The sequence below is a fragment of the Pan troglodytes genome, chromosome 20, assembly GCF_028858775.2.
Source record: "Pan troglodytes isolate AG18354 chromosome 20, NHGRI_mPanTro3-v2.0_pri, whole genome shotgun sequence".
Classification (NCBI taxonomy): domain Eukaryota; kingdom Metazoa; phylum Chordata; class Mammalia; order Primates; family Hominidae; genus Pan; species Pan troglodytes.
The window spans coordinates 3,517,917-3,542,219 of record NC_072418.2 but is presented as its reverse complement, the minus strand read 5'-3'; the positions used below and the strand labels follow the sequence as shown (position 1 = coordinate 3,542,219).

At 66.2% G+C, this 24,303-nt stretch overlaps 3 protein-coding genes across 6 annotated transcripts in view; 1 reads left to right on the top strand and 2 right to left on the bottom strand.

Moving 5' to 3' along the window:
• Positions 1-2,611: 2,611 nt before the first annotated feature.
• ATP5F1D (ATP synthase F1 subunit delta) lies at positions 2,612-5,718 on the bottom strand. The gene is made up of 5 exons (XM_009434265.4): positions 5,444-5,718; positions 4,826-4,979; positions 3,252-3,340; positions 2,997-3,122; positions 2,612-2,700 (listed from the first exon to the last, which is right to left on the bottom strand). Exons 1-4 carry the CDS (start codon positions 5,582-5,584, stop codon positions 3,000-3,002), a joined length of 507 nt encoding a protein of 168 aa, XP_009432540.1. The 5' UTR covers positions 5,585-5,718; the 3' UTR covers positions 2,612-2,700; positions 2,997-2,999.
• Positions 5,719-9,448: 3,730 nt separating this feature from the next.
• Positions 9,449-19,388, top strand: CBARP (CACN subunit beta associated regulatory protein). Of its 2 annotated transcripts, XM_054673706.1 has the most exons (10): positions 9,449-9,699; positions 11,334-11,459; positions 11,537-11,676; positions 11,890-11,954; positions 12,310-12,454; positions 12,709-12,880; positions 13,120-13,260; positions 13,815-14,025; positions 16,395-16,569; positions 17,527-19,388. In XM_054673706.1, the coding sequence occupies exons 2-10, from the start codon at positions 11,355-11,357 to the stop codon at positions 18,494-18,496; spliced, it is 2,124 nt and encodes a 707-aa protein (XP_054529681.1). In that variant the 5' UTR covers positions 9,449-9,699; positions 11,334-11,354; the 3' UTR covers positions 18,497-19,388. The 2 variants fall into 2 exon arrangements, with proteins under 2 accessions (XP_054529681.1, XP_054529680.1); XM_054673705.2 differs by lacking the exon at positions 9,449-9,699 and having other exon boundaries at positions 10,642-11,459.
• The window catches only part of STK11 (serine/threonine kinase 11), a 22,683-nt gene continuing 17,623 nt past the window's right edge, over positions 19,244-24,303 (bottom strand). The window contains exons 9-10 of one of the 3 annotated variants that reach the window (XM_024351141.2): positions 21,006-21,215; positions 19,244-20,084 (exon numbers count right to left, since the gene is read on the bottom strand). In XM_024351141.2, coding sequence (XP_024206909.2) covers positions 21,022-21,215 — 194 coding nt within the window. In that variant the 3' untranslated portion in view covers positions 19,244-20,084; positions 21,006-21,021. Of the gene's footprint in view, positions 20,150-21,005; positions 23,977-24,303 lie in introns of all 3 variants that reach the window. The other 2 variants (XR_008541063.2, XM_024351142.3) reach the window with 2 other exon arrangements.

The window sequence follows — 24,303 nt, the reverse complement described above, 5'->3', positions numbered from 1 at the left end:
TGATGCGGCCGGGCGCGGTGGCTCACGCCTGTAATCCTAGCACTTTGGGAGGCTGAGGCGGGCGGATCACAAGGTCAAGAGATTGAGACCATCCTGGCCAACATGGTGAAACCCTGTCTCTACTAAAAATACAAAAATTAGCTGGGCATGGTGGCATGTGTCTGTAGTCCCAGCTACTCAGGAGGCTGAGGCAGGAGAATCGCTTGAACCCGGGAGGCGGAGGTTACAATAAACCTAGATCATGCCAGGGCACTCCAGCCTGAGCGACAAAACGAGATTCCGTCTCAAAAAAAAAAAAAAAAAAAAAAAAAAAAAGGCCGGGCGCGGTGGCTTATGCCTGTAGTCCTGGTACTTTGGGAGGCCGAGGCGGGCAGATCACAAGGTCAGGAGTTCGAGACCAGCCTGATCAACATGGTGAAATCCTGTCTCTACTAAAAATACAAAAATTAGCCAGGCGTGGTGGTGTGGGCCTGTAATCTCAGCTACTTGGGAGGCTGAGGCTACTTGGAGGCTGAGCATTGCTTGAACCCGGGAGATGGAGGTTGTGGTGAGCTGAGATTGTGCCATTGCACTCCAGCCTGGGCAATAAGAGCGAAACTCCATCTCAAAAAAAAAAAAAAAAAAAAGACGATGGTCCAGGAAGTGGGAATGGCTTGAGCAGTTCTGGGAGCTTAGTGAACTGGACCCAGTTGGAGGGAGGAGGGGCAGGGTTGATGAATGGGGCTTGGATGAAGGGCTGGGGCCCCAGGTGGGAACTACAGGGCCAGGCTCATTCTGCTTCCAGTGAGAACAAAGGTGGCGGAGGGAGCTGTGGGCTGGTGCCAAATGAGCAGCCCAAGCCGGACACTGGGGTCCCCTGTGAGTGGCCAGCAGCCCCCACCTCCCTCCCTGCCTCTTGCCTCTCATGTGTGGCTCTGCCACCTGCACACCGTCACCTCAGTCTGGTCGGGAGTGGAATGGACACCGTCACCTCATTCTGATTGGGAGTGGAATGGGAGACAGGTTGTGGGAGAGTCCTGCACACCGTCACCTCAGTCTGGTCGGGAGTGGAATGGGACACGGGTTGTAGGGACATGCTGGGCTTCATAGGGGCCACTGTGTGGCCCTTTGGGGACCAGATGCCCAGAGGCAGTCTAAATGAATAAACATGCTAAAACGCTTCCCCACCATTTCCCATACTCGGCGTCCCCATGGTTGAGTGGGTTGTTCCTGGGTGTGATGGGGACAAACCCTGTGCTCTGTTCTGCCTCACTAAGCCAGGGGCTGCCCTCACTGAAGGGCCTTGACCGCCTGGTTCCCGGCCCCACCCTGGCTGCCTCCTGCTCCAGGACGCATCCAGCCAGCACGGGCTGTTCCCTCCGGGTGTCAGGTGTCTCGGGTGTCCTGAGGCCTGGATCCAAGGTTCACACCCTCCCTGGTGGTGGGGGCAGGGGGGTCCCCGGAGTGAGCAGCTCCTCCCACTGGGCCCCTGCTAAGTCCCAGCTGTGCCCTTGGTCTTATTTATAGGGTCCTGGTGGCCTGGCAGGAACTTGAAGACCTGGGGCTGGAACTGGGGGCGGGGGGGGAGGGGGGCGCCTGGGCAGAGGCTGCTCCTGTGGCCTGGTGGCTGGCACAACCTTCCCTGGGCTGCGGATTCCTGGAGAAGTGGGGGCCTGGTCACTCGTGTCCCGAGGCCCAAGTGGAGGGGGAGCCAGGCAGGGGACCCGGGGCTGTTCCAGAACACCTGATCTGCTGACTGGCAGCCTCAGAGTTGCAAGGCCCCCAACAGCACCTCGCCTCAAGTGCAGCTGTGGCAAGTCACCCACCTGGTGCCATGACGTGGGAGTGAGCTGCCCGTCCGTGCTGACAGGCCCGGGGCGGCCTCTCTGTCACCATCCCAGCTCCAGTGACACAGGCAGGCCCACCCTCCCCACTCACCCCCCTGGAATTCCCTGCCTACCCCACTGCACAGGCCCTGTCCCAAGGAGGGGAGGAGGTCAGGAGACCCCAGCCCCCACCGTCCACACACCACCTGGAGCCAGTGTTGCCCGCCCCCAGGGTTACGGAAAGGAGAAAAGGCAGGCCCAACGGGGCAGTGCCAGGGAGCCGCCCCCTCCTGGGCCCACCCCACTCCATCTGGGGCCAACCCAGAAGCCTAGGTGCCCACAGAGGTGCCAAAAACACTGCAGATTCGGCACCCGGCCAGGCAGGGCCACCCACAGGACCGGCTGGCACAGGGCGGGGCCAGCGTGGGAGCGGGTGGGGCCCGCCTCTTTCCAGAGGCTGGTGGGCGGGGCCAAGGGCCAGCAGGGCTCAGGGTCAAGGCCTGGAGACCAGGAACTCCGCAGAGGCGCCAGGAGCGGCAGGGACACCCCTCCCTGACCGATGTCCCCATCAATGGTGACCTTCACCCTCCCCACCGTTGTAGGGTGAAGGTCAGCAGCCTGCCCGCCTGGCTGCACCCCACCCACCCACTCGAGCCTGCTTCCTACAGACCTCCAGGTGCCCTAAGGGACATAGTCCAGAGGAGTTCAAAGGCCCTATTTGCAAGGGACACGGAGGACGTGAGCAGAGGCCCAGAACGCTCCCGGCTTCACCAGGCCAGGTGGAGTAACAAGAGCAGAGCACACAGTCAGGCTTCCGGGTCTTTAATGGTGCGGGGGCTGAGGGCAGTTCATCCAGAGGTGGCTCCGAAGCTGAGGTCAACCTTGGCGGCTGGCTCTGCAGGGCAGAGGGGATGGTATGCGGCCCGTCAGGCTGGGGGGATCTTGAGAGGCGGAAGGAGAGCCCCATGGGTGGCAGCCACAGCTCAAAGCTGAGGAGGAGCTTCCCTGGCCCAGTCCCCAGAGCTTTCAACACAGGCAGGGCCTGGGGCCCAGGCAGAAGCCTGCACTGCCCTCTGGTGGCCTCCTTGGCAGGCGCGGCTTCCCCAGGTGGCCGGGACCCCAGGAGCTGGCTGGGCCCACCTGGCATCCCTGCCCAGCCCCTAGCCGGGCCTCGGGACACCGGGTACGCACCACCTACTCCAGGGCCTTCACCAGGGCCTCGTTGGCCTCGATTCGGATCTGGATCTCTGCCCGCGTGGCCTCGTCCGCTGTCCCCACCAGCTCCGCCTGGGCCTTCTCCAAGTTCGCCTTGGCTGCCTGCAAGGGGTTGAGGGGCGGTGAGGGGCCAGCAGCGACCCCAGCCCGGCTCCTGGTCCCCCAGAGCTCCCTCCCCCGCAGCCTGGACAGCTCCAACCTGCTGAGCCTCAGGTCCCCTCTGACACTCACCCCCAGGTCCAACATGTCCAGCGTCACGGCCTCTTCGGCCAACAACTGCACCGAAGAGTCGGCGTTCACTGCAATGGAACCGCTGCTCACTGGGGGAATAGGGCGGGGGGAAGGCGTGAGACCCCAAAGGGCTGGACAGCCTCAGGGACTCCCCTGGTCAAGTCCAGAGCCCCCTGTGAACCAGGAGCTCCACAAACATCCAAGTCTGTGTCCTGAGTGTGCAGACACACCCACAGGACTGGCCCTGGGCCCAACATGGCGGGCAACTGCTAGAGAAGAACAAAACGGGCCCCAAGAAAGGACTAGAAGCTGGAGGAACCCCCAAAAGCACTGCCTGGGGACAGAGGCCCTCCCTCTGACCCACCACCCATGGGCTGAGCTGGGGTCAGGGCCAAAGGCAAGCTGAGTTCAAATCTGGCCACCACTGGAAACCAGTGAGGCTTAGAACTGCTTTTTTTCCTGCACAAATGACCTTGCTCCCCTAATCTGATCAGCTCTCCCAACATGGTTTTTTGAGGAGTTTTTTTGGCACAGGGTCTCACTCTCGTTGCTCAGGCTGAAGTGCAGTGGCATGATCTTGGCTCACTGCAGCCTTGACTTCCCCGGCTGAAGCAGTCCTCTTGCTTCAGCCTCCCAAGTAGCTGGGACTACAGGTGTGCACCACTACAACCAGCTAATTTTTTGTAGTATGGGATTTCACTATGTTGCCCAGGCTGGTCTCAAACTCCTGGGCTCAAGAGACCCTCCCACCCCGGCCTTCCAAAGTGCTAGGATTACAGGTGTGAGCCACCACACCCAGCCTCGCCTGGTCAGTTTCTTTTTATTTTTTGTAGAGACAGGGTCTCACTCTGCTGCCAAGGCTAGTTTCAAACTCCTAGGCTTAAGCGATTCTCCCACTTCAGTCTCCCAAAGTGCTGAGATTACAGGCATGAGCCACTGGGCCTGGGTGGTTTTACATTTCTTGCTTCGACCATCCTACATTGGTTGGTCCAGAGCCAGTCATAAACCGGCTGAGAGCAGAGTCCCCTCTGGTTCGCTTTCATCACCGGCCAGCCCAGGCTCCTCAGTGGACAAACCTGCTAAAACTGTATTTTTCTTATTTGAGATGGAGTTTCACTCTTGTTGCCCAGGCTGGAGTGCAGTGGCACAAACTCCTCAGCCTCCTGACTAGCTGGGACTACAGGCACCCGCCACCATGCCTGGCTAATTTTTTGTATTTTTAGTAGAGACGGGGTTTCACCGTGTTAGCCAAGATGGTCTCGATCTCCTGACCTCGTGATCCCCCCGCCTCGGCCTCCCAAAGTGCTGGGATTACAGGCGGGAGCCACCGCGCCCGGCCAGTTTTCTGTATTTTTAGAAGAGACGGGGTTACATCATGTTGGCCAGGCTGGTCTCCGAACTCCTGACCTCAGGTGATCCACCTGCCTCGGCCTCCCAAAGTGCTGGGATTACAGGCGTGAGCCACCGTGCCCGGCCTAGAACTATTTTTTCTCGCAGCCTCAACTGAGACGGAGACTGACCTGGGATGTGGAGCCCCAGCCTGGCCTGGCCCTGCAGCCCTCCACCGGACTCACCAAAGTATTTGGAGGTGGTGCCGTCCTCTGCATGCACCACGACCAGCCCCGGCCGCAGGACCTGCAGCGTGGGCACGTGGGCCGCCAGGATGCCGAAGGCTCCGGTCAGCGTGGGCACGTCCACCTGCCGGACGTTGGCACCGTTGAAGAACACCTGCAGACAACAGCGTGGGGAATGATGGCGGGGCAGGCCGGCCCCGCGCCCACCGGGGACTCGGCCTGTCCTGCTAAGACATGGGTCAGGGCAGGACCTGGCGCTGATGTGAGGCACTGAGACAACCCAGCGCAGGGATCCGAAGTTGCAGCTTTGGTCCTCAACAGTTGCGCCTCATTCTACTGATCCGCGAAATGGGAATGCAACGATCCGGCGACACCCAGGCTTTGGCCAGGGAGATCGGGGAGGGCACCCAGGAGACGCTTATCTCGGGGAGGTGCCCGGGACGAGGGCAGCGCAGGGGTCGGGCAGCAGAGGCAGGGCCGAGGGTCCAGGGCTGAGTAGCCTCGGCTTCCGGGGCGCGCGGGTCCGGGGGCCCGGAAGCGGGGGTCGCGCCCTGGGGGTGGGGACCCTGGACTCCGGGGGCGGCGGCCACGGAGGGTCCCGACCCGCAGCGCCCGAACCTGCGTGGGAGAGGCGAAGGTGAAGGACATCTGGTTGGGGCCAGAGGCGGCAGCCGGGGCGGCGGCGGCCTCGGCATAGGCACGGGCGTGGCGGACGAGGCGGCCAAGTCCCGGGCGGCGGAGCAGCGCGGCGGGCAGCATGGCAGCGGCGAGCGGCAGGAAGCGAGTAGCTGGCGGACAGCGGACTCCGGCGCGGCGCGGGCGGCCTGGAGGGCGAGGAGGACGACGCGCAGGGACGTCTGGGAGGAGGGGTCCCGGCGAGAGCGCAAGCGCGAACTACGACTCCCGGCAGGGCGCACGCCACGTTGACGACGCAGCGCCCCGTCGTGAGGTATTCTGGGGGTTGCAGTTTTGTTCCGGCCCGGGCTGCGGCAGAACCAGGGGGTGGTCAGATAAGGGCGGTGAAACGGTCCTGGGAGGTGGAGTAAAACGAACTTCAGTGAAATTCAAGATTCGGCTGCGTGGTGGCTCACGACTGTAATACCAGCGCTTTAGGAAGCTGAGGCCAGAGGATCACTTGAGGCCAGGAGCTGGAAACCAGCCTGGGCAACAGTGTAGATCGCCCCCACCCTCGACCCGTCTGTACAAAAAAAAAAAAAAAAAAAGATTTTTGGGGCGCTCATTGGATGCAGGGCCCTGGATAGACATCAAGAAAACATCAAGTTTCCTGCTCTGGGCCAGGTGTGGTGGCTCCAACCTGTAATCCCAGCACCTTGAGAGGCCAAGGCAGGAGAATCACTTGACCCCAGGAGATGGAGACCAGCCTGGGCAACAGAGGGAGACCCCGTCTCTACAAATAATCAAAATTAGCCGGGCGTGGTGATGCACGCCTGTGGTCCCAGCTACTGGGGAGGCTGAGGCGGGAGCATCGCTTGGGCCTAAGGAGGTTGAGGCTGCAGTGAGCTATGATTGCACCACTGCACCCTAGCCTGGGCAACAGAGTGAGAATCCCACTCTGGGGCCGGGGGTTGTTTAGCAGACATTTGAGATCATTAATAAGCAGGTCAGGCCGGGCGCGGTGGCTCACGCCTGTAATTCCAGCACTTTATCCTATCTGCAGGGCGAGGCAGGCGGATCACCTGAGGTCAGGAGTTTGAAACCAGCCTGGTCAACATGGCGAAACCTTGTCTCTACTAAATATACAAAAATTAGCCGAGCATGGTGGTGGGCGCCTGTAATCCCAGCTACTCGGGAGGCTGAGGCAGGAGAATAGCTCGAACCCGGGGGGGGGCGGGGGGGGGGGCGGAGGTTGCAGTGAGCCGAGATCGCGCCACTGCACTCCAGCCTGGGCGACTGAGCAAGACTCTGTCTCAAACAAAAAAATAAATAAAATTTAAAAATAAACACGTCGTAGTGGTAGGTGGTGGCAAAAGCCAAAAATAAATAACAGTAAAAGCCGAGAAAGTGTGCAGGACGGGACAGGGTGGAAGGCTGCAGGTGCAGCTGTTCTAGGAGACGGCGACCACGGCGAGGGGCACAGCGCGGGCGCGCGGGAGGGCTCGCTGGGGATCCCGGACCCCGGCGCGCTGCTCCTCGACGCCGGCAGAGAGCGCTCCGCGCCCGGAGATGCGCTCGCCGCCCCCCACCTCCTGCCTGGCCGTCGCCCCCGTGCGCCTCTGACGCAGGAGCGCGTGCGCGGGCGGCTGGGGGCTCCGTTGCCGTCAGCCAGCGGCCCGCGCAGCCTCGCTCGCGGCTATGACGTCACCGCCCCGCCCCCGCGCTCACGCAGGTCTGCGGCACCCGGCCGGGCCCCCAGCCCCGCTCCTTAGGCTCCGGGAAAATGCGGAATCGGGGATGGCGGGGGTTGGGGCTCGGGCTCCCTGGAAAGGGCCTTGAGCCTGGCGCGGTGGGCTGGACCCCAGGGGTGCAGGGAGCAGGGGAGGGCCTGGGGCTGTGGCTTTACAAGGGTGCAGCCAGGGAGATCCAATGCCTCCTGCTGTGGGCGAATCCGACACCATCCGTGGCTCCCTACATCCGGAGGCTGCACCCTCGCCCCCTGCCCGTGTTCAGGCCAGTGCAATGGCGGGCGCCACTGTCCCCTGGAACCCAAGCACCTGAAGAAGGCCCTGCTGGTCCGACTCAGGATGAAGGCGTGGGCCTGGCTCCTCCCCCCGGGCCAGCGCTGTGACGGTCACTTGGAGCTGGTCATCCTGGCCCTGGCTCGGGGAATGCAGACGAGGAGGCCTGTTCACTTTTCGAGTCGTGACCTATGCACCTCCTGGCTCTCAGGACCGCATATCCAGCTGCCACTCCAGGAAACTGGGAGGCCTAATAGACTCAGTCTCACTCGTGGAACCACTTCCCTCCAGTCCCCACTCCAGGGTCGCCCACGGGTGAAGGCGCCATTACTCCAGCCCCAAACCTGGGGTTCCTCTGGAATTCCGCCCTGTCCCGGCCTGTGCACCCAGCATGGGCACCGCTGCTACCATCTCTTTCCTAGCAGGCCCCAGCCTCCCCCCGTTTAGTACAGGTACCTTTTCTTCACACAGCCAGAGGGAGTCTTTATTAAAAATCAGAAACCTGGCGGGATGTGGGGGCTCACACCTGTAGTCCCAACAATTTAGGAGACTGAGACAGAAGGATCTCTTGAGCCCAGGAGTTCGAGACCAGCCCGGAGAACATAGCAAGATTCCATCTCTACAAAAAAAAAAAAAAAAAAAAAAAAATTAGCTGGGCATGATGGCGCGCACCTGTAGTCCCAACTACCTTCCGGGCTGAGGCTGGAAAATTGCTTGAATCCGGGAGGTGGAGGTTGCAGTGAGCCGTGATCACACCACTGCACTCCAGCCTGGGCGACAGTGCGAGACTCTGTCTCTCCAAAAAGCAAAAACAAAATACAAAAAACCCTGAAGCCTGCCCATGTCATGGTCCTGCTGGGAACAAGACGATTTCTCTGCTTCCTCCACGGGCATTGACTTGCAAACTTTTTTGCCTCAAAACCTTTGCCCATGCAATTCCCATTTGCCTGGCACCAGGTTCCCTGGGGCTGCCCTTGGAGTTCACAGCTAGCGGAGTGGTGGCCCCACAGCACACAGGAACAGGCAAGGCGCAAGGCATAGGGCCTTGGAGGGACGTAGCAGAGGAGGGGACCCAGGCATGGGCTGGGAGCCAAGAGCAGAAGCGCCGAGACTGTGAAGCTGGGGAAGGAGTTGAAGGAAACCGGGGTGAATCTCTGGCTGAATGGACAGAGGCCTGGGTACAGGGCACCTGCAAGGGCAGAGGCGGGGAGGCTGAGCTGGGCCAGCCACGTGCCAGAGCGGTGTCAGCCTTTCTTTGGGACGAGAAAGAGGAGGCGCTGTGGGGTGTTAGGCGTGGGCTCAGAGGGGTTGGGGTGGCGCTCGGGCCAGGCTGGTGGCAGGTGTGTGGCCTGAGTATCTGCAGGGTGAGGTTCGATGGTCTAAGAGGGAGAAGCGGGGGCAGCTTTGGGCTTTGGGTTTCTGCGGGTGTCGTTCTGATGTCACCCTGCGAGGAGCAGGCCTCTGTGAGTGCACGTTTGGACCCCGATGGGCTCTGCTCAGCTTTGTGCCGGGGTCTGTGATCGCTGTCACACAGGGGAGGGGGCAGGAGAGGCATGGCGAGCCCTCCACAGTGCCAGAGGGGACCTGCGTGGGGAAGCAGGCGGGGCGCCTGTGTCCAGAGACCCTGGGCTGTGCAGCTTAAAGGGGAATTGTGCCCGAGGGGCCCTGGCTGTGCCGCCCCGGAACCCCCACGGACCCAAGCAACGTGAGAGGGGAGTCCGTGCCCCCCCGGACCCCACCCCCTCCTGCGCACGCGGCGCACCTCGGGCTGCAGAGTCGTGAATTCCAGGACACCCCGAGCTGCGTCCCTGGGACCTCAGGACCGGGCGAGGTGAATCGTGCCGATGGGCCGGGGGCGGGGCTCGGCCGCCGCGGCGGGTGCGGGGGGCGGCTCCGCGTGCGGAGTGGGCGCCCGGGAGCGCAGGCTCCGCCCCCCGCCCCCGCCGGCCGGAAGGGAAGGGGAGGCGGTGGCCGGCGCGGAGCCAGCCAGACCCAGCGGCGAGCGCAGCGGGGGCGGCGGGCCGGGGACCGGGCAGCACCGGGCGCGCGGAGCGGGCGCGCCGCCAACGCGGTCACGTGCGCGGCCCCTCCTCTCGCGCCGGCCTCCCCCGCGCCGCGCTCTCCATTCATAAATTCTCCGCCTGCTCCGCGGCCACCGGGCGCCGGAGCCAGCCGCGAGCGCCACGCAGCCGCCCGCCGCCAGCCCGCCGCCCATGGGCCGCTCGTCCCGGCGCTGAGGTAGGCGCGGCGGGCTCGGGGCTGCGGGGGGCGGACGGGGGACAGGCCGGGGATCGCAGCCGGCTGTGGGCTGAGCGGCCGGAGGGAGGGCGCGGAGGAGCCCGGCGGGCGTGGGGACCGAGATCCGGGCCTTGCGCCCCGCACCCGGCTGCCTGCAGAGGGACCCCCGCTCAGGCCCCGCCCCAGCCTCAGTTTCTCCCTGTGAGGTCGGGCGAGGACGATGGCGTCTAGGCTCAGCCCTGGCGTCGGGTCCCTGCCTCCCCTCGCTCGCCATCCCCACCCTTGGCCGGCTCGGGGGCGCGGTGCTGCCCCGTGGGGAACCTCCGCCCTCGGCTCCCGCAGCCGCCTCCCCCAGGAGCCCCCCTCTTCCCCTCGGCCTCCTGCCATCTTCCCCGGCCTCCGGTCACCATCCTGCGCCTGTCCCCACCCCCTCCAGCCTGAACTCATTTCCCGACCTACATATGCGGCCCCTTCCCCCAGTACCAGGGCCCGGGCAGCCTGTGACCGGGAGCGCTGAGGACACCAGCCCCCGCCGGGACCCTGCCCGGCTTTGGGCCTCAGTTTCCCGCTGTCGCGTGTGGGCGGAAGTCCGGGAGGGGCAGGAGCGGCTGCCGCCTGTGAGCTCCTCTCGCTCCGGGAGAGGTCTCGCGCGTGCGGTGCTGACCTGGGGCCGCCGAGCACCCCGGCGCCAGCCCCGACCCCCTGCGATTCCCGGGCCTCCCCACCCGGCTGCGCCGCGCAGCGTCCAGGCTGCTCCTTTCCCTGGTGCCGCGCCCCGCCTCAGTTTCCCCCGAGCGTAAGGCGGCCGGGGATGCTCCGGGCGCCCGGGCTGGGCACGGCGGGGAGGAGGCCGCGGCCATCTTGCGGCTTCGCGCCCGCCCCCCCGAGGCCGCCGCCCCCCCCCAGGCCGCCGCCCCCGCGCCCCCTCCCCGCCGCTCCCTGGCAACCCGCCTCCCCAGCCGCGGCCTGCTCCGCAGTCGCCATGGGAACCAGCTTCTCCGGGGCTGGGAACAGATGCGCCTTCTTTGTCCCTTGCACTCCCACCAGCACTCAGCACCGGGGAGACCTCCACCTCCCGGAGTCGTGACCCGGGAGCACGCGCCCAGCCCCTGCACCCTCCCTGGCGCGCAGGCAGCGGGAGGTCTCCCTCTACCCAACCATGGCCGGGTGGGCCCTGCCATGGTGTAGCTGAACTTCTTGGGGTGGGGGTAGCCCCCCACCCCCGTGATGGGGCGGACAGGGCGTCTGGAGTCCTTCTCGAGCCGGCTGCACCGCCTTGGCGTCCCCATTCCTCCGAGTGCTTGCCCTGCCCAGCGCTGAGCTCCAGGGCCTGGCGCTACCTTGCAGGACAGGCCGCACCGGCTGTGTGCAGTTGTGATGGGCACAGGCGCACCCTCAGAGGGCCAGGCCTCCTCCCCCGCCATGGGGATGGGAGATGGAGGTCCAGAGAGAGCCCCCGGGGCCCGCTGGGCAGAGCCAAGCCGGGTGGAGGCTGCCTCCGGCTCTGCTACCTCTCCATGAGTCACTGCCCCCTGTGTGGGCTCCTGTTCCTGCAGGGAAGACCCGGCTTGTCTGCAGTGGCTCCTGCAGAAGAATTAGGTCTAGCTGGAGCTGACCAGGCTTCCTCCCCACAGGGCCCTCCTCCCCAGTTCAGAATGCAGCCCACAGCCACCATGGCCACAGCCGCCACCGCCACCACCACCACCACTGCCACAGTAGCCCTGACGACGTCGTGGGACAATGCCACTGGACGCCCCACGGTGGGTGCAGGGGACAGGTGGGAGGGGCAGGAGATCGTCCAGGCCAGCAGCACCTGACCCCCCCTGCACGCCCGCAGGCAGAGCCAGACCCCATCCTGGACAACTACGTGCTGCTGGTGGTGGTGATGTCGCTGTTCGTGGGGGGCACGCTGGTGGTGTTGTCCGGCGTCCTGCTCCTCTGCAAGCGCTGCTGGGACGTCCACCAGCGCCTCAACAGGTGCGAGGCCCCCACCTCGGCTGGGCAGGTGCATGGTGGGTGTGGGTGCCATCGGGTGGTGGGGGGTCTACCTCACTGGCTTCTGAGTCACAGAGTGGGCTGTGCCTCTGGAGACTGGGTGATGCGCCGGGCTTGGCTTGGGGCAGAGAGCCGAGACCCACTGTGGCTATCTGGGCCCTCCGTGCCACTGGGCTCTCCCAACGTCTCTCCCAGGGCCATGGAGGAAGCGGAGAAGACCACCACCACCTACCTGGACAACGGCACCCACCCGGCCCAAGGTGAGGTGCTGGCCAGCCTGGCTGTGCGCTCGCCTGTCCATCCGCCCCTCGGCCACCCGCCACCCCCTCGGGCTGCCTGACCGTCTGTGTCTGTCTGTCTCCCCCACCAGACTGGGCGCAGCTCGATTCCGACTCATCTCTGTTTCCTTAACGCCCAGGCGTAGGTGGGCCCAGGCGCGTGCTGAGCGAGTGAGTGTGTGAGCGGATGGACGAGTGTCCCTCGCCCCGCCCGCCCGGCCGCCAGCGCCGCGGCTCCAGCCCTCCCTGCCCCGGCCGCCCGGAGGAGCAGCCCTCCCGGGACCAGGCGCCTGGCGTGGCCCGCCTGGGGCCCACCCTCTCCTGCCTCTCCACGCAGACCCCAACTTCCGGGGAGAGGACCCCGAGTGCCAGGATGCGGAGACCGAACGCTTCCTGTCCACCAGCTCCACGGGCCGCCGGGTCTCCTTCAATGAGGCGGCGCTGTTCGAGCAGAGCCGCAAGACGCAGGACAAGGGCCGCCGGTAAGCGGGGCGGCGTTGGGAGGCACCCCAGGGCCTGAGGTCCCGGCCGCCGGGACAGGGGAGGAGCTGGGTGCGGAGGCTGCAGGGACCAAGGCGGAGGCTCCTGGACTGGGACCGTGGGGTGGGGCGGCCTTGGCCAGTTGCCCCCCTTTCGCCTGCCCCTGCCCAGGCTGGCAGGGTGGATGGCAGAGCACGGCAGCTGGGGCATCGGGCATGGGAGGTGGGCGGGCTCTGACGGCCAGATGCTGTCGCAGGTACACACTGACGGAGGGGGACTTCCACCACCTGAAGAATGCCCGGCTCACGCACCTGCACCTGCCGCCCCTCAAGATTGTCACCATCCACGAGTGTGACTCAGGCGAGGCCAGCTCAGCCGCCACGCCCCACCCAGCCACCTCTCCCAAAGCCACTCTGGCCATCTTCCAGGTGAGCCTATGGGCAGCAGCCCCAGTTCCTCGGGGGACGGGAGGCAGCCCCGGGGACTCCCGGACCCCCACGCCCTCACCCACTCTCTTTCTGGGCGGCCCTCATCTCGGGATGGGCGGGGTGGGGTGGAGCAGGGCAGGGGGCCGAGCCCAGCACGCTCCTCACCCGCCCATGTCCCTCACCCACCCATGCTCTTTGACCTGTCACTGCTTCCTCCCCCACCTGGCTCTGTCCCACAGCCCCCGGGGAAGGCCCTCACCGGCCGCTCTGTGGGCCCCAGCTCCGCCCTGCCAGGTGACCCCTACAACTCAGCCGCGGGCGCCACTGACTTCGCGGAGATCAGCCCCTCGGCATCTAGCGACTCTGGGGAAGGCACCTCGGTAAGGGCCCCTGCGTGTCCCCCATGGTGTCCACAGCCGGGGAGGCTCCTTCCCCTCCCTGTCCCCAATCGAGGACCAAGGTCAACCTATGACCTGCCAGCCACCGCAGCCCTCCTTGGCCCGCCGGGTCATTGCACACGGGAGAAAGAGGGAGCCGGCCGCACACCGGACACAGGCGTGTCCTCACACATGCAGGGGGCACCCCAGGCTCCCACCTCATTTGACATTCCCTAGGTTCTGGAGAGGGTGCGCCACCCCTGCCCTCCCTCACCTGCAGCCCACGCTGTGGGCGAGAGACCTTCTAGACACGCACCTCGTTTTCTCTCCAAACCCCATATCCAGGGACCTTCCCCAGAGGGCAGAGCACCCTAGTGTAGCCCACCCAGCCACCGAGCGCCCCTCCTCCCGCTTCTGCCCCTCTCCGAGCAGGTACTCCTCTCTGTCCCAGTGATGGGGGGCCCTTGGGACTGTCTCTCAGACCTAGTGCCACCTGGGGCCAGCACATGGGCCCAGGAAGAAGTCTTAGCCTGAGTGCCATCTCTGTTCCCTGCCAGTTGGATGCCGGTACCAGGAGCACCAAGGCTGGAGGGCCCGGGGCTGCAGCAGGGCCTGGGGAGGCGGGCCCGGGATCCGGGGCAGGTACTGTTCTGCAGTTCCTCACCCGCCTGCGCCGCCATGCCAGCCTGGATGGGGCCAGCCCCTATTTCAAGGTCAAGAAGTGGAAGCTGGAGCCCAGCCAGCGGGCAGCCAGTCTGGACACGAGAGGTGAGCTGTAGCACCTGGTGGAGAGTGGGCCCCTATGGGCTGGGTGCTGGCTGCCAGGGGCTGCCCTGGACATTCAGGAACAGGAGGTTGTGGGCTGGGTGGGGAGCCGGTGCTCTGGGGCCTAGCCCTGCCCAGTCTGCCAGCGGGCGTGCTGCCTGAGGTTCTGCAGGTGGCTGGGAGGGCTGAGTGTGCGGGCGGCCTGAGCCAGACCCATCCAGCTCCGGGAACCTGTGCGGGAAGGCTTTGCGCGCCCTGACTGCTCTCGGGCCATTGGGGCATCCAGGATGAGGTGGTAAAGGAGGGTGTCGGGGGCCACCTGGTCACTGTGGAGCGCAGAGGGTGGGGCCTGTGGCCTGCATCCCCTCCCAGCCATGCTCGGCTCTCATCCCTGGGAATGTGAGTGGAAGGTGGGTTCCCCAGGGGCCCCTCCCTCGCCCACTGGCCAGACCATCAGCTGCTGTGTGACCTTGGCCGAGGCCCTCTGCCTGTCTGGGCTCTGACTTCCTCTAACACGAAGTAAGTGTTGGACTGGGCCAGGGGTCAGCAGACATTTCCCATCAGGCCCCGGATGGTGGTGGTCGTGGGGTTATGGTCAGAGAGGCTGTGTCTCCACGACTCTGCTGCTGTTGAGGCAAGGAAGCAGTCAAAGGCGCTGCATGACGAATGCACGTGGCTGTGTGCCAGTAAAACTTACCGAAGCTAGGGGGCAGGGGGTGCTTTTGCTCTCTGGGCTGTAGCACATAGATCCCTGGACTGTTTAACAGTAGCCCTTCAATTCTGCAGGCCTTGGGTCAGGCAGGATCCTGGAGACAGGGCTGCCTTATCTGGGCTCGAGGCAGGAGTTTGTGTGGGGAGCAGAGGCGTCCCGTCTGTAGCACTGGCAGCAGGCACCAGCCCTGCTCAGCCAGCTCAGCAGGGCCAGGGCAGCCCACAGGGGCTGGGGCCCGCTCTGCCTTGTGGATGGGGTGGCAGGTCCTGTCGTCAGGTGAGGCAGGGACAGGGGACAAGTGCAGAGAGAAGGTGCTGTCAGCATGACAGAGAACACATCATCAGACAGTGGGAGACCCCGTGTTGGGGCCTCGCTCCAGCCAGCGGGGGTGGGGTGAGTTCTCCCAGCCCCCACCCCCCAAGGTAGCTAGGGGCCAGGGAGGGGAAGGCCTCCTCTGGCTGCCCCGCTCCAGCTGAGAGAATCCAGATCTTGAGATGAATGGGGCCCAGGGGCGACTAGAGACATTTAGAGTCCAATGAGGTTGCAGCGCAGCCCAGAACCTGTTTGCTGGGGCCTGCCCACCCAAGCTCTGCTGGGGAGGCTGTTGGGAGAAGGGGGCCGAGGCAGGGGTGGGGCAGTCCCCCAGCGCTCTCCAGACCAGGGTGGAGCTGGCAGGAGAGGGCACCTCTCTCCCTCTCCTCGTTGGCCCCCACCAGCCTGTATGTGACTCTCTCATGCCTTCAGTAGTTTCAGCCAGGCTGTGCAGGCCACCAGGTGTCCAGGACACGCCCTTATGAGTGGCCACATGTTGGCCAGGGCTGCCCCAAGGCACTATCGGTGCCTGAGGCCCTTCCACTCACTCACTTCCTGGCCCTGCCCTGCTCAGGCTCTCTGGTCCCAGAACCTCTCCCCTCCGTGCCTCAGTTTTCTCACCTGTACTCCAGGGTGTACACACAGCCACTGTCCGCACCTACCTGACCTGGGGAGATGCCAGTCAGGGTCTGGCCCAAGCCAGGGCCCACTCCTGTGTGTGTGTGAGACAGAGACAGGGCACACGCGTTCTGTGTGTGTGGGGGCCACAGGTGTTCTGTGTGTAGGAGGATACAGGCATTCTGTAGGGGGGGCCACAGGCATGGGGGGTGCACAGGCGTTCTGTGGGGGGGCACAGGCGTTGTATGTGTGGGGGGCACGCGTTGTGTGTGTGTGGCGGGGGGCACAGGCATGGGGGGTGCACAGGAGTTCCGTGTGTGTATGGGGGGGCACAGGCGTTCCGTGTGTGTATGGGGGGGCACAGGCGTTCTGTGTGTGGGGGGGGCACAGGCGTTGTATGTGTGGGGGGCACGCATTGTGTGTGTGTGGCGGGGGGCACAGGCGTTGTGTGTGTGTGGCGGGGGGCACAGGCGTTGTGTGTGTGTGGCGGGGGGCACAGGCGTTCCGTGTGTGTATGGGGGGGCACAGGCGTTGTGTGTGGGGGGGCACAGGTGTTGTATGTGTGGGGGGCACGCGTTGTGTGTGTGTGGCGGGGGGCACAGGTGTTGTGTGTGTGTGGCGGGGGGCACAGGCGTTGTGTGTGTGTGGCGGGGGGCACAGGCGTTGTGCGTGTGTGTGGAGCGGGTGGAGGCACATGCCGGCTGACGCTTACGGCACATCCCCTGCGCAGGTTCCCCCAAGCGGCACCACTTCCAGCGGCAGCGGGCAGCCAGTGAGAGCACGGAGCAGGAGGAGGGGGGCGCCCCCCAGGAGGACTTCATCCAGTACATTGCCCGGGCGGGCGACGCCGTGGCCTTCCCGCGCCCCCGCCCCTTTCTGGCCAGCCCGCCCCCTGCTCTCGGCAGGTATTTTTCAGTAGATGGAGGTGCTAGGGGTGGACCTGTGGGCCCTTGCCCCCCTTCGCCCCCCCCTAGGCGGCCCAGGGAGCGCTCTCCAGGCCCCGTGGACACGCGCTCGCCCGCCTCCAGCGGCAAGGCCCCTCCCAGAGGCGGACTCACTGGGGCCACCTCTCCAGCATGGACCAGAGGAGGGAAGCAGGGAGAGACTGGGTAAGGGTAGGGCGGTGGGTGGGGAGGAGGGGCCCCCCCGAGGATGGCGCTGGTACTGCTGCTTGCTGGTGGAGTCCGAGGCCTGAAGGGTTCTGCTGTGGTCCCAGGCCCTCTCCCACCCCCGCCCCGCCCATGCTCCCAAGGCTGGGCACTCTTCTCAGAAGCTGCTGTGACCACTCCGGCCAGCAGCACCCCTCCCCCAACCCAAGGGCAACTTTCCTGAAGCCCAGGGCCCACGTCGGTGGGATGGGAATGGGGCGTGGGGCTGGGGCAGAGCAGGGTTCCTGGGGCAGCCCTGGTCTGGCGGGTGACCCTCACATCTGTGCACTGTCCTCCTGCTGGTTATCCAGCATGGGTGGGCAGAGAGCCCTAGCCTGGAGCAGGGGCTGAGCTGGACTCGACCGCTTCCAGTCTATCCCCTGCGGCTCCCACGTCCACTGGGAGGCTGGGAAAACGTGACTCCCGGGGAGAAGCATGTTGACTTTTCCTGGGGGCTTCCAAGGGAGGGGGCCCCGCCGTCTGCAGTCCAGCATGGAGGCACCCTGCTTAACAAGCAGGCGCCACAGCTCAGGGTCAACGCAAGACGCATCCCCTGCAAAACACACTGGCTCATTTTAAAGCTCTCACCTTCCAAGGCCCGCCCGAGTCCCAAGTCCCACCCGCGTCCACCCTCCCTGATCCAGAGGCGGGATGGCCGGCCGGGTAGGGGGCGCGGGGCTCGGCGGGGCTCTGACGGCGCGGCCTGGCTTGCAGGCTAGAGACGGCCGAGGCAGCGGGAGGAGCGAGCCCCGATTCCCCCCCGGAGCGCGGCGCGGGCAGCGCGGGGCCTGAGCAGCAGCAGCAGCAGCCGCCACTGGAGCCGGACGCCGAGCGGGACGCGGGCCCCGAGCAGGCCCAGACCAGCTACCGCGACCTGTGGAGCCTGCGCGCCTCGCTTGAGCTGCATGCGGCCGCCTCGGACCACAGCAGCAGCGGCAACGACCGCGACTCGGTGCGCAGCGGCGACAGCTCGGGCTCAGGCTCCGGGGGCGCGGCGCCCGCCTTCCCGCCGCCCTCCCCGCCCGCGCCGCGGCCCAAGGACGGCGAGGCGCGCCGGCTGCTGCAGATGGACAGCGGCTACGCCAGCATCGAGGGCCGCGGCGCAGGCGACGACACCGAGCCACCTGCCGCGCCCGCCCGGCCCCGCAGCCCGCGCGCCTGGCCCCGCCGCCCGCGCCGCGACTACAGCATCGACGAGAAGACGGACGCGCTGTTCCACGAGTTCCTGCGCCACGACCCGCACTTCGACGACACGCCGGCTGCCGCGCGACACCGTGCCCGCGCGCACCCGCACGCCCGCAAACAGTGGCAGCGTGGCCGGCAGCACAGCGACCCCGGCGCCCGCGCGGCCCCGGCCCTGGCCGGAACCCCGGCACCGCCTGCCGGCGCGGCCCGACCCGCGCGTGCGCCCTTGCGGCGCGGCGACAGCGTGGACGGCCCGCCCGACGGCCGCACCCTGGGCGGAGCCGGCGACGACCCCGCCATCCCCGTCATCGAGGAGGAGCCGGGCGGCGGGGGGTGCCCCGGCTCGGGCCTGTGCGTCCTACCCCCCGGGTCGGTGCTGGACAAGCTGGCGGCTGGCCTCGACGAGAGACTCTTTCCGCCGCGCCTCGCCGAGCCCGTCGTGGCGACTCCCGCGTTGGTCGCCGCCGCCCCCACGTCCCCCGACCACAGCCCGGCCTAAGTCCCGCGTCCTGGGCCCATCTCTCTGGCAGCTTCTCCGGCGCCGCGCGGGGCCTCGGCGGCGGGAGAGACGTGGGGGCGCGAAGCCCCGACGCGAATGCGCGGGGACCGCGGGCCCTTCGCGCACGCGCGGGGCGACGGAGGCGCGCTCGCCGCTTCAGGGCGCACGCGCAGAGCCCCGGCCGCCCTCGCGCCGCCGAAGTGCGCACTGCTCTTTCCGGTGCTTGCCGGGTGCTGGGCGTCGTGAGGCGCGGGCCGTGGAGACCCCGGCTGGGCGGGAAGGAAGGGGCGTGAACGGCTCTCAGCTTCGGACTCCTGAGGACAACGATCACTCGCCCTCTGACCCGGACGGGGCGGCCGCTTAGTCGCAGGGCCCGCCACCCGAGGGACGCGCAGCCCACCGGGCCCGATGGAGCCGCCGCGTGCCGGGCGCGTGCGCGAGCTCGCCCGGGCTGGGGCCGCGGGGCGCTAATGGTCGCAGACGAGTTCGCCGCCCTGGGCCGGGAGGCGGCTCAACGCCGTGACTGCCGACCTCCGAGACCGTTTACCTCACTGCGGCGTGTGCTGGCGGCAGCCCGCGCCGCCTCCGAGCAATAACCGCGCCGCCACCGCTGCTGCCGCCGGCCCTGAAGGAGCCGGCCCCGGCCCTCCCGCGCCCCGAGTCCCCACTGCCCTCCGCATGTCAACAGCGCCCGCCCCGCTGCCTCCCCATCCACGTTGAGACGCGAACAAAACCCAGACGGCCAGGTCCAAGTTTCCCAAGCTTTATTTATTGCCAAATTTGGGCGGCCTCGCCCGCACGGCACCCTCCGAGTCCCCGCCGCGTCTGCACCATCCCGCGATGGCGTTTCTCGTGTTTTTCTTTTCTGGATGATATAAATATTGAGCGCACACTCCTGCTTGCTCCGGGTTTTCTCTGGGGTCCCAAGAGCGCAGTGGCCTTGGGGGAGAGGTGAGGGTCCTGCCCTCCGGCCGGGCCGCCAAAGCGGGGTGACGCGAGAGCGCAAAGGCGGCTGCGACGTGAGCCCGACCCCACAGCCCCCCTGCCACCCAGCAGCTCCCAAACACCCCTCACAGCCACAGCTCAAATCCACCTTTTATTTTTTCTTAAAAAAAAAAAAAAAAAAAAGAAAATGGAACCAACCAAACAAAAAACCAAAGCGGCCGCGCGGCTTCCAGGTGGTGCTGCATGCATGGCGGGGTCAGGAGCCTGGTCTCCACACCCGCCAGCTGGTCTGCGGCGGGGCCGCCGGACGGCGCTGGGCGCCCTGCGGAGCACGAGGCCACGGGCGGGGCCAGTAGTCTCCACATAAAGTGCATGGAGGCCGCCTCCCTCCTCCCACGCCCGCCAGGGAAGGCTCCGCCCCGGGCTGCGAAGTCAACAAGCCGCGTGCACTGTCGGGCGGCCGAGGGGAGGGCTGCGCCCGGTCCCTGCTGTCCCCGTGCCCGGCCCTGCAGGGTGCTCCGGAGGTCCTGGGGCGTGGTCGGCACAGAAGCATGGCGGCCACCTCTCCGGGAGGGCGGGCGGGACCGGCAGGAAGACTGAGGAGGGCCTGGCGCGGGCACCTGGCGGGGCTCCTGGACACGGGCTGCAGGGTGGAAGGAGGACGGAAGAGGTCAGCCTGGGCACCGGTTCTCCGCCTCCCGCGGGCTCCTGGGAGGATGGAGAAGCTGAGGTACAGTCATGGGGCTACTGGACTCCTGGGGGGCAGCAGGGGAGGCAAGGGAAGGCCACCCTTGAGTCACTCCCGGGGTACATTGTGTGGCCTTTTGCAGTGGGGCCTGGCGGGCTCTGACTCTGGTGGATGGGCTGTGGGCACCCATTTGGGGGACAGACATGTAACTCAGGCAGTGGCCCCCAAAACCTGGGAGAGGGGCTGTGGCAAGGCAGGGGCTTCAGCCTCGGGCCCCCATCCACCCCGCATCCTCGGCAGGTAACAAGGGTCTCTGACACCTCTAGGACTCCATCTCCCACCCGGGGCTGGGGCTGGGAGAGGAGGCAGGCACACAGGGAGAGACAGGGCAGCATCTGGCGCGACTCAGCCTCAGCCATACTTGGCAGCTGGCTCAGAACCTGCGGCACCCCGGCAGAGCCATGGAGGCCACGGCCCCTCCCCACCACCCACCACCCACTGGTGCTCAAAAGCCTCTGGGCTGAGCCCAGCATAAGCCTTTCCTGGGAGCAGCCCGGGCATGGGGAGGGGGCGCCAGGCCCAGGGCAGGGTCCTCGGAATGCACCCACTCTGAGAGGTGGCTGTGAGGACGGCACGCCCCCCCAGAGCCCCGCCACACATAGGCCTCCATGACCAGCACGCTGGCCAGACACCAGGCCCCGAGACGGCACCCTCCACGGGGATCGTTACGTGGCCAAGCCACCCAAAGGCCACATGGCAACGACGCGCAGCCACGTGACGGTCACCATGACTGACCAGCGCGGGCTATGCTCACAGCTGGCTGTGGCATCCAGGCGTTGTCCCCACATGCCCCACCCGGGCCCCGCCGTGCCCCACCTGCAGGCGGCCAGCCTCACTGCTGCTTGCAGGCCGACAGCCGGCGGATCTTGCTGCTGGCGGAGCAGGCCTTGCGGGCAGGGTTGGGGGCCCGGCCCTCCGCCCTGGATTTGGTGCTCAGCTGCGCCGCCTCTGTGCCGTTCATACACACGGCCTTGGGGAGGCCCCGGCGCTGTCCATTCTGACTGGCCTCCTCTTCTGGGACCTGTCCTGGGAGGGAGACGGCAAGTGTGGCCTGAGCTGAGGGGCGCACCCCCAGAGCCACAGGGACCTGGCTGGCCCCCACCACGGGGACGCACTTACAGCTGCCGCCCAGGCCATGCCCGCCCCCGGGTCAGGCCCAGGTGTATCCAGCCTGAAATGCTGCCCCCCAGCAGCTCTGGGAGGCACCCCCCGGGGCTGAGCCTCCCGCAGATGGCCTGGGCAGGAGTGTCCCCTCCACCACGTCTGTTGCACCTGCCATGGCCCCAGGTGGGACCCCACCCAGGTACTGACTGCAGGGACCTCATGAGTAGGAGGCAAGCTGACAGGACAGGACCCTCCCGTGCTCCCCTGGGGCACCCTGGCCCATGGTTGGTTCTAGAGGCCCAGGAACCGCCACATGCTCACCTGTGAGGACACAGGAGGGCCAGGCTCGGGCCAGGCACGCGAAATGCCAGCACAGAACCATGCGGGGAGCAGAGCTCAGCCTGCCAGGGCCCCCAGCTGCCCCCAGTCCCTGCTAGCCACCAACTATCACCAGCACCCCGGTGAAACCCACAGGCCTGGGGCTGCTCACCCTGCCCAGGTGGACACTGTTCTCACAATGGCAGGGGGAAGTGCAGGAAGCTGCCCACGTACTGTCCCTGCCAGGAGCCGTGGTGGTTGGCGAGGACTCCGCGAACACACTGGCTGCTGAGCCATCCCCGAGGCCCCTCCCGGGCGAAGTCAGTGGGAGGCCGCCCCGGGCTGCCCCAGAGCTCATGTGCCCAGTGCAGAGCCCCAGCTCCGAGAAGGGACCAGTAGCTGACTCAGCAGCTTCCAGAACTTGCCACACACCCACCCCATGTGCACAGGAAGTCACTAGCTTTAAAAAAGCACCTTGGGCCAGTCGCAGTGGCTCACGCTTGTAATCCCAGCACTTTGGGAGGCCGAGGTGGGCAGATCACGAGGTTAGGAGTTTGAGACCAGCCTGACCAACATGGTGAAACCCTGTCTCTACTAAACATACAAAAATTAGCCGGGCGTGCTGGTGCGCACTTGTAATGCCAGCTACTCAGGAGGCTGAGGCAGAATTGCTTGAATCCGGGAGGTGGAGGTTGCAGTGAGCCGAGATCGCACCACGGCACTCCAGCCTGGGCGACAGAGCAAGACTCTGTCTCCAAAAAAAAAAAAGATAAAAAAAACCTTGGTGAGGAGGCACCAACTGCACCCATAGGTCTGAGCTTGCGCCCAGCCCGTCTCTGGTGGGGCAGACCCTGTGGACAAGGTGCCCCAGCTCTGCATCAGTGGGCACAGCCGCCACTGGGCCCTTGCCCCACCCCACACTCCTGTCTGCACTGGTGCCCAGGATCTAGCCCAAGCCCCTTCCCTGGGATCTGGGTTTTGGCAGCAGGACCCGCATCTTGGGTAGGGACATGTGGGGCCAAAGTGGAGGCACGCAGGGGCCGATGCAGCAGCCCCGGCAGAGTGCAGAGGATGGCCTGACCCGAGGGCGCCGGGCTGTCCTGCCCCAATGCAAGGGGGCTCTGCAGGTCAGGGATGGGGCTCACGCTGAAGCCTGAAGTTGAGGCTGTCCCCAGCATCTGAGCAGTGGGAGGGGCGTCCACCTGAGTACCCAGTACTGAGTACTGAGGCCTCAGCCATGCCGAGTGGTCCGGCGGCCCTTCCCCCTGCTGGGTACTCCTCCTCAGCACCCACAGTGGGCTTAGCAGGGTCATGAAAAAGGTGGCCCAGCCCCTGCTCTCCTCCCAGGCACCTCACCCCAGGGCAGCCCAGGTCTCACACAGGCCTGAGGGTCCCCAGGAGGGAAGCCAGTGCCGGGTCCTGGCTCAGGGATCCTGGCCTGCAGGGGCGGCCGTGGGGGTCAGCATGTGGTCCACGTCCCAGTAGGGACTCTGGCGACCTGCCCTAACTGGCCCTCCTGCCTGGGATTTGCCTGGCTGCCCGTCTCAGGGCACCAGGGCTCTGAAAGGCAGAAGACCCTGGGCCTGGGGTCAAATTGCAGCCAGGCCCCAAGGATGGGCACCATGAGGGGCCCCCACCTCCCAGCACACCCCAGTGACCAAGGTACCCAGCAGCACCTCCCAACTCCAACAGACCAGATGCGACGGTCGTGGTGCTGCAAATCCAAAGAGCCCAGGAGTCGAGACCCTGTGACCCTGGGGGCCCCACGCACGCTGTACCCTCCTGGGGGGCCCCCCAGACACTGTACCCCCCGGGGACCCCCATACACTGTGCTCTCGGGGGCCCCCACACTGTACCCTCCTGGGGACCAGCTACTGAGCTGAGCCTAGGGGTTTGATGAGGGGCCCGGGAGTGCTGAGGGACCTAATGGGGGGCTCTCTGCAGGGCCCCCACTATTCTGGGACCCTCGGCCCGGGGGTGGACCCTGTGCACTGGGCCCTCACATCCCAACCTGCCTGGCGTACCCCCCTTCTCAGGCCGGCCCCTGCCCACCACTTCCCGCTGAAACAGTAAAACAGAAAGCCCCCTCAGGCTCCAGCCCGAGCGCAGCAAGCATCCACCTGCAGATACACTGCAAAACTCTTTATGACACGGCCCAGCCCTGGGCCGAACACAGCCAAGCCGGGAGCATGGCGGGGAGGGGCTGGCTGCCAATGTGGGCCGCCCCTACGCTAAGGCCCTGAGCTCCTCCTCAGGCACTACTGCGGCGCCGGCCGCGAGGCTTCCTCTCCTGAAAGGTCTGAGCCCTCGCTCTTCTGCAAGCCGCGCTCCGCTCTAAGCCCTGCCTCAGACGCCTCCTCGCCACCTAGGGAAGAAGGGCGGCCGGCATCAGGGCCAGCGGGCAGGCCTCAGGGACGACGGGAGGGAGGGCCACTGGACCCTCTCTCATGCCAGCTGTCTGAGGGGCCACCCTGCACCCTGACTCCCACCTACCCTCCCCCGACCCTGGGGCTCCCCCGCCTGTTCCTGCTGGGACTCAGGCCAAGGCCGGTGGGCGGTGCCTGGCTGGGCAGCACCCGGAGAGACGCCTGAGGAACCCTCCTGGCCAGACAGGCCTGGGCTGGTGCCCCCGCTGACCCCACACCTTTCAGCCGTGTCCCAGCGGCCCGCAGGGCGGAGGCAGCCTGCAGTT